This window comes from Mycteria americana, chromosome 6 (genome assembly GCF_035582795.1).
Source record: "Mycteria americana isolate JAX WOST 10 ecotype Jacksonville Zoo and Gardens chromosome 6, USCA_MyAme_1.0, whole genome shotgun sequence".
Classification (NCBI taxonomy): Eukaryota; Metazoa; Chordata; class Aves; order Ciconiiformes; family Ciconiidae; genus Mycteria; species Mycteria americana.
Window position 1 is genome coordinate 60963872 of NC_134370.1, and position 12652 is coordinate 60976523.

The following is a 12652-nucleotide window of genomic DNA, read 5'->3' on the forward strand; positions in this document are numbered from 1 at the left end:
TTATCTTCCAGGCTGACTGTTGAAGCCTGGCTCCCATTCTGAGACCTGCCAGAGTAAATCTAAGGCTGTGAATGAATTAAGTATTTAACTTTGAGCCCTAGGCTCAGTGCAGGCTGAATTCAGTAGGTAATGCATAAGGGCTATACTTGTACTGGCTGACTTGTTAACTCTGTGGGTTTGCTTGCATTCCAGATTGTCTGCCATTAATGAGGAGCGTCTGAATTTTACGAAGCCTCTTTTGTTCATGAAGAGTGTTTCTAGTGAGTAAAAGGTACGTGTATGAGCATGGACAGAATTTTATTTTAAACCAGTTTGTTTGAACTCTAGTATTAGTTTTGGAGCTCCTGTATTTACTTTTCACCCAAGGTAAATATCTTGGGAAATACATACTTGAAATCAGGACTACATTATGTTCTTTTTTATCTTATGGCAGTGCTTTGAGGTCTTCAGCATGGTAATAAAATAAAGATTAGAATTATGATGTCTTAAAATTTCAGATCTTGAGTAGCAAAAAATGTGAGCTACCTTTTCTGTTTATTTGCATTGGTGCTTTGTTTTAGGTATCCATAAGAAATTACAGGCCAGATTCTGTGTACATGAAGCTCACAGGGTTTTCAATAGGGTAGTGTGCTTGTTCTAAAACATGAGAAATGTAAGATAGATATTAAAGGTAGGAAATGATTCTGCTGGTTGGCTAAGTATTTTGAGACCTCAGCTGATCATGGATTGGGGCTGTCATGAAAGAATAATTGTATTATAGAGTCAGTGTTTTAAAAAAGTTGTTTTCCTTTTTTCTGTAGTCAGAGTTCAAGTTTGGACTTGCCAACTTATCTTCTTAGGACTCCTTAATCTTGTGTACTGCTCCTTTGAAATATCTATATATCCTCTCAGATACTGGTCAGGCACACACACAGAACTTTGCATAGCTCTTCTCCATGCTTCATTTTGTTCTTGATTTTAACTTAATGGTGGGCCTTTGCAAACTGACCCCAACTCATCTCTGTTAAGAGCATAGTCATGCTTATGCCCTTCCTATAACTTGTTCACAGTGTATAGCTGCTGCATTCATGGTGTTTACAAAAATCTTCATAATTAATTGTCCAAAAGTCATTTGGCTCTCATCAGTTTCATGGGACATCACAGAGTGCAGTGGGTTTGGCTCTGAGGTTTTTCCTTGCAGCACCATGTAAGTCCTTTGGGGAAGACATTGTATTTTGTACAATGGGACACATGCCAGGCTGGAAATTCCGGGTTGTATTGAGACATACATGTGAAATAACACCAAATAAAAACTGATATGAGTATTCTTTCCAAGAGCAATAAGTTGCATGCACTTAGTCAGAAGGAAAGTAGAGGTTAAATCCATTGTACGCTGCAGAAAAATCTTGGGAACAATTTTGGTTTAAATCTGTAGTCATCTTACCAAGTTGGGCTACATTTCAAATAAGCTCTGTCTGTCAATCGTTTCTGCAATTCATTTACTTGAATTACTTTAAAAAACAAACAAAGTTTTTATTGGGCTGTAGGGACGTGTGGCAAATATCTGTATGTTGTCAGCATCTGCACTTTTTTGGGTCCTGGATATAGATCACTATATTCACATCCAAGTTATTGCAACATGACAGAAAATTAATAAAAGCTGTTCTTTAGAAAAATAAACATTTGATCAATTCATGTGCCAGCAGTCAATTTGCTTTGAGTTTTGTTCTTTAATATCTTTTATTTCCTGTCTCACTATTTTATGCATAGAAATACTGCTGATGGTTCCAAGAGTAAAGACAGCATTTATTTTGCATCCTCCTCCTTTTTAAAGTGTCCTGCTCATTTTGAAAGGTGATTTATAGCTCTGAATGTAGTGAATGATGAAAATTTGCTAAAATAAGTTTGGCTGGTTTCGTGTGTGGGCAGGTGGATTTTAGGTCAACCTTGCCTACTCATTATTAGAACATATGTTTAAACGCATATTTGCTGCCAGTGAATAAAATGTCTCTGCTTATAATGGGCTTTGCCACTGAGCACTTCAAGACTCAGGGGACACTTGTATCTGCATTATAATGTCCACTTATCACTGTGAAAACAAAATAAAGTCTGTGGGAGTGCATTATAAGCAAAATTTGTCTTTAAACTGAATCTGCTTGGCTGAAAGATAAAAATCAAAGGTGGAGTTCAAGACCCTTCTTGAATGCATTTTTGTCACAGGTGAGAGTAGATTAATTTTTCATGTCTTTAGTTCTGGAAAAGTAATTTGCATGTCTCCTCCTGCTCCCCTTTTTGTCATGCGAAATGCAAAGCTTCTGTCATGCAAAATGTTTTTCTATCTGCCATTTAAAAGACTTTTTTTTCCTTCATGCTCTCATTAGACATTTCTAGCCCAGAGTCCTGTCTCAAAACATCTAATTCCAGATGTTGTTTAGAAACAAGGGTAACCATGGCATCTGTGGAAAACTGAAAAACTTTTGTGCACTCTTAACGTAAGACACAGTAGTTAGATTGTTTGAAATTAAGTAAAGTGTTATACAAGGCTAGTTCAAGTAAGGTCTTTGACTCAGTTAACCAAGCGTATGACAATGAGCTGATTGACTGTTGTTTTAAAAAAAAGCAAAAAAATAAAACCAAAAAAATTATCTAACAACAGTACAATAATGACTTTAAATATTTAGCTTTTCTGGCCTCCTGACTGTGAAATGGCTGGGATTCCCAAATGGAAGATTAAGAGAATACAGTCTTTGGGGATTTTCTTCAAGAAGTACTTTTTTTCCTCTATCAGTTCTAACAAAGAAAGGGCCAGAGTCTCTCTGGCATAAACTGATGTGACTCCACCGATTCTGACATACCCTAGCCAATGCCTTGGTCTTTTCAAAATATTTATGGTAGATGTAATTCATTTTCCCAGCAGCATATTCCCTTTGCAATTAATAAAATGGCAGAAGCTAGAAAGCCTTTGGATGACGCAAGAAGCAGGGCATGGGATTCAGGTTCTGCCCTAGATAGACGATTCAGCACATCAGATGTTACAGATGGACCTTTCCACCCATCATCTGGCCTTTGGTATGTTTTTCTGGGAACCTTTGCCCTGGCCCACATTTTGCAGCACATGCTGTCTTAATATAATGGCCTCTTTCCCAACTTGCTCTGGGGATAACATGGCCCTGATGTCACAAAAGCAAGAAGGTCGGGAAGACAGAAAGAAAGAACAAGTAGGAAAAGGGAGGAGAACACATAAATGTCTAAATAAATGCAGTCTCCTCTCCTGGCTTAGTTTTTCCATCCTGCCTATAGGCTCCTGTTTGAGACATTACAGTCTGTTGCCGTAACACTTGTCCTGTACCAAAGGGCCAGACAACTGGTGTTTGCATAAAGGCAGGTTAATAAAAATATATTCTGGTGATGACCAAGGGAGAAAAAAGACCTTTTGCTTTTTTCCTCCTCTAAGCAGAGTGTCAGGGGCCAAAGGAAGCAAGGATAGAGAAGTTTCTAGAACTGAGTGAAGCCATGCAGTCAGATCAGCTTGGATCCAATGTTTGCATAAAGAGTCAGCCCTTCCTTGTTACAGTTTATTCTAGACGCTATTTCAACCCTGCTATCAGCCCCTCTGGCTGGTAACTCTCGGTGCTTCCCAGGGTGTTGGTGGTGCAGGGAAGAGGTAATGGAACGCTTCTTGAAGCAGCTCTCAAACCCAGCAGACTGCTGTTCTCTGAAGAATAGGAGCTGATATTATCTAGTCCTGTCCGTTCTCCCTACAACTGGCATAGTTTCAGACTTTGTAATGACATGAGCAGGCAAGGCCATCTTCCACAGTGTTTGGTGTGTCAGTGTACAAGGTATCAGATACTGCTTATAATTTTTTTGTTTTCTTTTCCTTTCAGGCCACCTGAAAATTGCTGATTTTGTGAGAAGCACACTGTAAAGGAGATCTGCTTGTTTATACACTGACAAGCTGGCTTTCCAGCTCTGTCCACACCAGACTAAGCACACCTCATCTTGGAAGCTAAGTGATCCGGGAGCTGGCTGAACAGATGACACTCAGGTAATCCTGGGTGGTCTAGATGCAATGAGCAACCGTCAATATGAGTGAATATTGGAACACAGAAACCAAATGAATTAAAGGACTGTTCATCTGCTCTCATTGCTGCTGACAGTACATTAGAGAAGGGAAAAAAAATCTTTGCTATTTAGACTATATAAGGAAAGGAGATACTTTGAAAAGGATGTAGAGATTAATGGATCAGAGATTAATGGATGAGACATTCCTTCCCAGGTACCATCTCACAAAGCATAAGTTGTTATGTGCTATAAGATTTTGATACAGCTTTTCTTTGCCTGGGTGTGCATGGTGATATATTATTTGCTTCTACTACTTTCCTGTACAATCAGCCAGGCAGGAGAGAGAGATGCCTGCGAAGTTTATGAAGTGATAGTCCTTAGTGGGAACATCTCTACTTTCCTTTCTGCTCAGCAACATGTAGGTGAATGAAGCTGCTGTTGCAATGCACAAAACATGCTGAGGACACGGAGAAGAAAAGAAGGAAGAATGTGTCATTTGATAGGAAGTGGGGAGTAGTTAGGTGATGCACTTTGCTGCAGATATGATTCCTTCACTGCTCCTGGGTTTCTCCTCCCCTCGCTTCACTTGCTTTAAAGTATTCCATGGTCAACTGTTTCCTCTTTTCCTATCTTTGTAATTCCACACTCTCTCTTCCCTCTCCATTTCCCTTTTCCCAGATTATGTCCTGTTTTCTTCCATTCTCCATATGTCATGGCAGCAGCTTTTCTCTGACAAAAAATTACGGGAAATAGGACTCCAGCAGGGAAGTGAGAAATCTGTGGCAGTAGGTTAGGCTGAGCTCAAAGGAGGACATAACTACTAAGGACTGTTACACAGGGTGCTATATGACATATATATGGCAGGATGTGAATGACCATCTGGTCATCCAAATGTCTGAGGTAACTGCATAGCTCACATGGACGTAGCACTGACTGAGGTTTTTGCCCTGAATATAACGAACCACTGAATAGTTGTTGATGGGCTCCTGTTTAAGTCTTGTCTCAATTTCACCTGTTATAACTTCTGTACAGATGAAAGGTCAATCCCTGCAGCTTTACATGTTGAGTGTGCCACCATGCCACGTACTGTTGGAAAGAAGTAGCCTAGAAGATGCAGTTATGAACTGAAACCCCTATCATCTGGTGCTGCCCACATACCATCACAGTAAAAGTGGTAGGCAGAGTCACAGTTAAATAATGTCCATCCTCTGCCCTTTTGGTGCACTAGTGGTGTAAATACAAACTGTGGATGCTTCGGTTAAAATATCTGCACAGGTACAAGTCAGTGTTTTGCATCTGTGGGCCAACGTTGTGAGGGCAATACTCCTCACAAGAGTCAAATTTACCCAAGATACAAGGTTGTGGTCCCTTCACACCCACATGCTAGCACTGTGCTATGAGTCAGATGATAGAGGAGCAGTGACATCAATTTGCAGTCCCACCCCAATCAGTGTAGTACTGTTGGCACCAAAACCTGTGCATATTCTGTTGAAAAGAAGAATGAACAAAACCTGGTATCATCAGAATTTCAGCCTTCTGAAATTCTCTGGTATATAATAAGATCTGAGTTCCAGCTGAAAGTCTTTTCTACAGGTAGTGCAATAAGAACAAAGTGTTTCTGTGGGGATTCTCAGGAGCCTAATATACGTTGTGCTAATGCTGCAGTGCTTCCCTCAACAGCTACAGCAACATTTTCTATTGAAGACTGAAGTGAGAGGAATTTATGTCATGATGCATAGATGCCCTCTCTTCAAAAATCCTCCTCTTACCTCTCATTTCCTTGTTGTAAGTAGCACCTAGTTTCTCAGACTGTTAGTAATGGGACATAGGACTATGTGGGATCCTAAAGATTTTTGGAATCAGGAAAACGTGCCTCTAATGCATATGCAGAAGGCCTGAAACACTGTTTGATTTGCTCATGGTTTATGCAATAGTGAATCCCATGCAATCGGCAGAGTATGGCTCAGAGACGTAAGTTTTCGAACAGAAGAGAGGAACTAGCATTTGGAATACTGATGTTTCAGGTTTCCCTTAGCTCTGGAGAAGAAATGCACAGGGAGCATTAAATCATGCAGGACTTTTAAACATTCTTCTCTCCTTCCAATGTGACAGCAAAAATTAAGTTGTTCAGTTCTCTGGGAGTTATTAGCACCTTCAGAGTCATGCTTAGGGGTGCAGGCGCTGGAAAGCAGAAGAATAGTGGAATATCTTCAGCAACACCACAGACAAAATGGATTCAATTTTCTTGAACAAAGACAAGGATCCTTCAGCTCTGAGTCACACATCATGAATTTCTGAGTGTCACATGGAGATGGAGAGAGTGAGTGTTACGCTGGGACTTGAAAAATCTATGTTGACTACTTTCTTAAAGAGAGAGGTTTTAAGCTTAAGCTCTCTAAGACACGTGGTACAGGAAGATTGTTCTGACAGGCTTGTGCCATATGGAAGGTAGGGATCACTGCTTTCATAATATAGGGCAAAGCCTCAGCAACAGTAGAACAGGATAAGGTCAGTGTAGCTGTTACCAAAGTTCATCCTATTTAGCACGCTGAGATAAGACTTTTTAGAATCACTCACTGATCCACGACTCTGAAAGGTATGGAAGATTAGCATCTGAAGAGGTTTATACTGCTATAAGAGCTCTGTAGAGGGAATTTAATGCACCCATTGTCTACAACGGCACTAAGCAACCTAAGCGCTGCTGTAAGGGACTGGGTTGCTGACTAATTTATGTCACCATCCATCCAGGCTCCTGACCCATCCAGTTCAGTGACACTAACACTCCAGCCTAAGAGTGGTTTTATACCCTTAGCAGTTATATTTTATCTGTGCAATGGCATTAGTTATGAGACTTACTCTGTGCCCCAGTTCCCTATTTGAACTGCTTGCCAGCTATAAAAGCAAATGATCTAAACTTACAGTCTGCAATAAGATACTGAATAGTTTCGTATGGGTATGGATCACAACAGTTATTGGAGCCCTGCATATTTTGGAGGTATGCAAGCAAGTAGACTGTGGCAGCTGACACACACCTAAGAAAGTGCTTCAGTTCTGCTAAAAGAGAAGAGGGGGGAGTCCACAGAGGCCAGCTTCTTCTTCAGTCACAGAAGGAAATCAGCAGAGTGCATATGGACTGTTTCCAAAAGGGAGGAGGTGGTATGGTTTTGCAGGTGACTGAGTGTATGCTGGGACTTGGGTCAGTGTCACCTTTTTATGTTTTCTGTCAGAATGGAATAGAAAATTGGCTTGTTTTTGCTCTCATGCTGGGACTTTGCCAGGGGCTGAAATACCTCACATCCAGAACTCCGTCCTGCTACACTCTTTGCAATATTGGGCTGTACGCTGTGATCATTAGCAAGAAACTCGAGGGGAGATTCTGATTTTCAGTACCACTGTGCCACTGTGTGTTTACACATAGAGGTCTAGTTTTAGCCAATTTCTATTGAAGGTATGTAAAATAAAATGTATAAGAAAGAAATATTTTAGGTGAAAGAATCAGTTCTTTCATATAAGCCACTATTTGCACAGGTAAAAGGCATATAATAAGGGAGGTGTCAGGAAGACACAAACTATATTAAAAGACATGTCTTACTTGCAGTGAGGCCCCTTTTACACATCACACCAACAGGTAAAGAGAAAGTGGAAAAATTAGGATATGTCACTGAAAAGGAACTTTCTAAAAGCTTCTAAAATATATTATTCAGGCTGAAAAATTGTTCAGAACATTAGGTTTAACATAGTTACTTCTTGATTAAAGAATAATGTTGTAATATGAGGTTGTTAGGAGTTTTATATCTCTAGGAAAAAGTGATATCTCTGGTGGTTTTATAGCCATCACTACCTCCTTCCTGAGTCAGAGAGAAAGAACATCTGCCTGCTGAATCTCCTGTGTCTTTCATAGTATTAATATAATTCATACTTGCATAGCTTGTGAGATCTCATGGTATCACACTTTTAAAATGCACTTTACTATAGTGACAGTTTTATATTTTGAGCTGAATACTGTATTGCAGGTAGAAAGCACCAGCTGTGCTATTCTGAATACACTCAGAGTGGCCTAGCAGTCACTGATTTCAGCAGAACGTCAATCAGCAGAGTGCAACAGCACAGCAGGGAAGCTAATACATTTCCATGCTGTTTATACAGAGCAGGAACACTGCAGGCTCATAGGCTCTGAAAAAGCCAAGTAGAATCCTGTGTTCCTGAGAAATATGAATTAATCTATTTAGGAACTACTGCAATGGGAAATATTACAATATACCGCACTGAGTTGCCTACCTTGGTCAGTAACTTTCTTCTCATGTTGTTGCAGTTCTCATTTGCTGCAGCTTTGGACTGGACCACGCTGGTGATCACACGCGGAGGATCAGGTGGGCTGTCTTCTGTCTCTGATGTGCATGGCAGTTGTGTTCTAGGACAGCAGTCAAAATCCTCTTGACCCCAACTGGTAGAGATCTCAAAGGGATCAGGGCATTTCTCATCAGGACTTGACCCATCGTCACTGTTTCTGGCATTGCAAAGTATAAGTGATCTTGAAATGGAGCGAAACTTTCTTGACTTCCTGTTCCCAGCATTGCTCTTTCGATCCATCTTCAGAGAGCTGGTGGTGCTGCTCTTTTTCCTATCATTCTCCCATTTATGTGGCATGATACTTTCAATAACTTTCTCTGCTTGTCTGGTGCTAAATGTCCTCCAGGAAAGGAAATATAAAAAGTAAGTTGTAATATACCCCACTTTCTCCCACTTAATAACCTACACTACTGAAAAGCCCTAATGAATAAATCGAATCAACAGAGCCTTTCAGTCTGCTAACAGCCACGTGATATCTCATGACTTGCTAATTCTGTTTCTGTGCAGTGCTCTACTAAATTCTCCTTCACCTTTTCATTCTCTTCCCATGCTCCCCAAGCACAATGGAGTGCTTTTAATAAATGTTTTTGATGCTTCCATTGTGCTGCTTCCTTTGGGCTTCTGCTGAATTTGCATGTTGAAATCCCAAATTGAAAAGGAAGATACTTCAAAAGCATTATTCTATCCTCCTAATATTATTTGGAAAGCGGAAGCTCCTTCTGAAGTTTGATTCATGAAACCACTATAATTCAAAGAAGATTAATCAAATTGTCGAGGTTAAGTTCTCCTCCTGGCACATCTGATTTGTAAGTAGTTTAGCAAAAGTAGATCTTAGCCATGAGAGAGTAAGGAATGTCAGGCTGCTATAAAGCTCCTACCTTTGCAAACCAGAACTCACTTAAGACTGTGCATTTAACAGTAACAGAGAGATCCAGTGAAGCACTTACGATGTGAATATCTGATTAGGGATTGAACTCTATAAAGGAATACAGCTCCAATACATCAGTCAAGTGTCCCATTACAGAAATGGTTTGTTTCAGTGTGTGATTCAGCATACAAAATTAAGAGAATATGGAAGAAATGTTATACGATCAAAATGTGGCAAAAGTTGGAGCTTTTGTAAAATGAGTAAAGTAATGAGCATGTTACGATAACAAAGGGGAGCTTTGTTAAACTGTTTCCTTTTTCTCTCAGAAAAAGTTTTCTAGAAATATTCTGGTAGGTATGTGTCAGTGCTGAAAATTCAACAAGAGGAAGTCTAAATTTGTTACTTTGACTTTCTCACTTAATTTTTATTATCATATTTATTACACAAACTTTTCTGTTCTCTTCACAGTACCTAATTGATACTGTATACTGCCATTCTAGAGAAAATACCTATTGAAACTAAAGGATTTGCATAAATCAAAGATGCTATGGGTGTTATACACAAAATTGAAAATCAGTGTAATTTGAAAAGCACTCCTCAAGTATACTATTGAGAGAAAAGGTTTGTACATTGTGCTCTGAACTGGGTAGTTGTGTTTGGTTTGGGTTTTTTTTCCCTGCTTCTATGAAGAATTAGATAGGTATGTAGGCACTTTGTACCTGGAATGCCACTGGTGATATACAAATAGAAGGTGGCAAATTTTCTAAAGGCTCCTTATAGCCCTAACAACAAACATAGGCCTGCAAGTTCTGACCAAGCCAGATTCATATAATAAATCCAAGCCAGCCTTATAATAAATCTGCAGGATTTTTTTTTTCCCTCTCATACAAATAACCAGGAAAAATAAAAACAGATGATAAACACTATGCCATTGAGTACCTGTCTAAAGGAGTTAATATGGCATTGCTGGAGAAATACACAATTCAGCGTGAACCTGAATTTGTTTGGATTTGTAAAAGAAAAAAAGTTTGCACATAGATTTTTCAGGAGCAGCAAAGAGGTCCCTTCATCTCTCAGGAAGAAGGATGTTTATTTGTGCAGTCCTTTCTGGTATTTTTGATAGGTAATGCTCCTACAGCCTTCCATCATAACTTATTTTCCATCATACCAGTCCTAATATTGCTCTGCTCCCTGATGTCTCATTTCCAAAACAAAATCCCTAACACTTCAGAAACTCATGCCCTGATTATTGGAACTCATCAGTTTTCCTAGCAGGACACTATTCCAGGGCAAAGTTTAAGTCTGAAAGTATCCAGAGAACATGTCAAGTTCCACAATGCTGGTGTGTTTTCTGCCCCTCTCCTGTGTGTCTTTGGGATCCCCTCTGCTCCTGTGGGAGAATCTGACCCCACTGGATAGGAACATTGGAACCAAAGTCACTGGGCTCCCAGCCTCCCACACACTGGCATGAGGGAAGCTTTCAGGGTCAAACTGAACTAGCATATTCTCCATTCCCTTCAGTACACAGAATGTTCTACTTTTTCTTTTTTCAGAGTAGCTTCTCTTTTTATGAGTAACAAGATTTGCAACCATGGCTGAATGCAGCCATGGTGTGGATGGAGGACTGCCCAACAGCACAGCTGTACTCCCTTCCCGTGATGCAGAGCACACACTAAATACAAGGACATCTAAGCCACAGAGGCCAGAGAGGATGGGGAAAGGTATGACATAGACAGAGCTCAGCTTTAACACATGGACTTTGTGGTTGGCACGGGGTGTTATTTCTGTAGGATTAATCTCCCTTCCTGACTATTGAGAGAAGCTAATTTTCAGAACCTCTATGCGGTAATTTATTTTGAAGTACAGAGATGAAAAGTGCTATGCATTATATTAGAACAATAATTTTGAGAACTGAAATAAGTAGTTGTTGGTGGTGTAATTCACCATCACAAGTTTGCAATTTTTTGTATGCTTTCCTGTTGATTATATTTGTTAAAAGCTGACTGACACTTATCCCTACTAATACGTAAAGACTTTCAAGGTTTGGAGATTTTGATTTTTTGTTTTTAAAAAGACACTTCTTAGTGTTTTGGCAAGCCTAAATCTTTAGTCTACCATAATATGTATGTACCTAATTGCAGTTTTTGAGTGCGAAATCCCTGTTGGCAATCCCAGTGTATTAGGAAATTAATCTTGTAAAGCTTCATGTTGCTTTTTCTGTATATCTGAAGGTAGGTAAAAAAGCAATCTCGCCCATTAGACCAGAATGTGGAGTTTAAAAAGCAATAGGATGGCTAGGGTGAGGGGACCTTCTGCAAGTACCTCCCCTCAGCACCTGCATAGGAAGCAACAGAGCTAACTTGCGGAAGGTGTGTGGAATGCACATCCCTTGAAAGTCTGCAACAGAGATTGTTGCTCCTTCTGTGATTCTGGCAATCGCTATTAGACACTAGCAATAAGAATGTCAGAAATGGGCCCGAGTTGCACATTCAGACCTAAACAATCTTGCCTACGGAGGAAAATTAGAAGAAATAGCACTTTTCATTCAAGGATTTCAATGTTGTACAAACATTAACTGCACTCTTACTTACCCATTGAGAAAGAATTAAAAAAGAGCTATTAACCACATGGATAAGCAGAGGACTTGATAGCTTAATGGTCAAAATACAGCTCTCTGGAGACTGGCATGCTAGAATGAAGGATAGAGAGATGCAGGAGCCCTTTCTCGCTCTGCCTGAAGCTGCTGAGCTTAAGAGGGAGCACTGCCATCAGTACTAAATGCTCCAAGAGGTGCCTCTCTGACTATGCTAAGCATCTGGGATGCAGGGAACACATGGAAGCACCTGTTGAAACAGTGAAGGAAACACCGTTTTAAGTGCATTCTGCCATCCCACCCCCCTGCAATGCTCCTGAGGAATTTTACCTTACGCAGAGAGAACATCTCTTTTGCCCTGTCGCATCAGCTATTTCCTCCTCCCCCACCCCCACCAGAGCTCCATTTGCTCAAAGACCAAGTTTAACCCTGAATGACTTACCTAGTATCTCAAAGCAAGCCAGTAGCAGAGGTGAAAATAAACCCAGTAGACCTGAAGACTTGCAGTTAAATACTTGTGCTCTAAGTATTAGATCACAGCCCAAGTCTTAACTAAGGCAACATCCTTTCCAGAGCTGCTGATTCAGGGTTGCATAAGTGACAGAAACATAGGAGGTACGAAAACATAGTCTATAAGTTTTCCAATAAAAATATCCAGAAATGTTATTTTACACAGAAAACAATATCACAAGTGCAAGAGAAGCTTTATGATTCATTGCCATCTTCCACTAAATTTAATTCAAGGTATTGGTGGCATAGACAATTACTTCAAAGTCGATTCTCCAAACCATTCATCT

General features: G+C 40.0%; 1 protein-coding gene and 1 long non-coding RNA gene across 2 annotated transcripts in view; one reads left to right on the top strand and one right to left on the bottom strand.

Moving 5' to 3' along the window:
* IL16 (interleukin 16) overlaps positions 1–12652 on the bottom strand; it is a 48499-nt gene that overhangs the window by 24370 nt on the left and 11477 nt on the right. The window contains exon 3 of the mRNA XM_075506179.1: positions 8323–8734. Within this exon, the coding sequence (XP_075362294.1) occupies positions 8323–8734 (412 nt within the window). The remainder of the gene's footprint in view (positions 1–8322; positions 8735–12652) is intronic.
* LOC142411757 (uncharacterized) lies at positions 3908–8414 on the top strand. Its single transcript, XR_012776259.1, has 3 exons — positions 3908–4027; positions 5725–5829; positions 8357–8414. It is a non-coding gene; the product is annotated as an uncharacterized LOC142411757 (long non-coding RNA).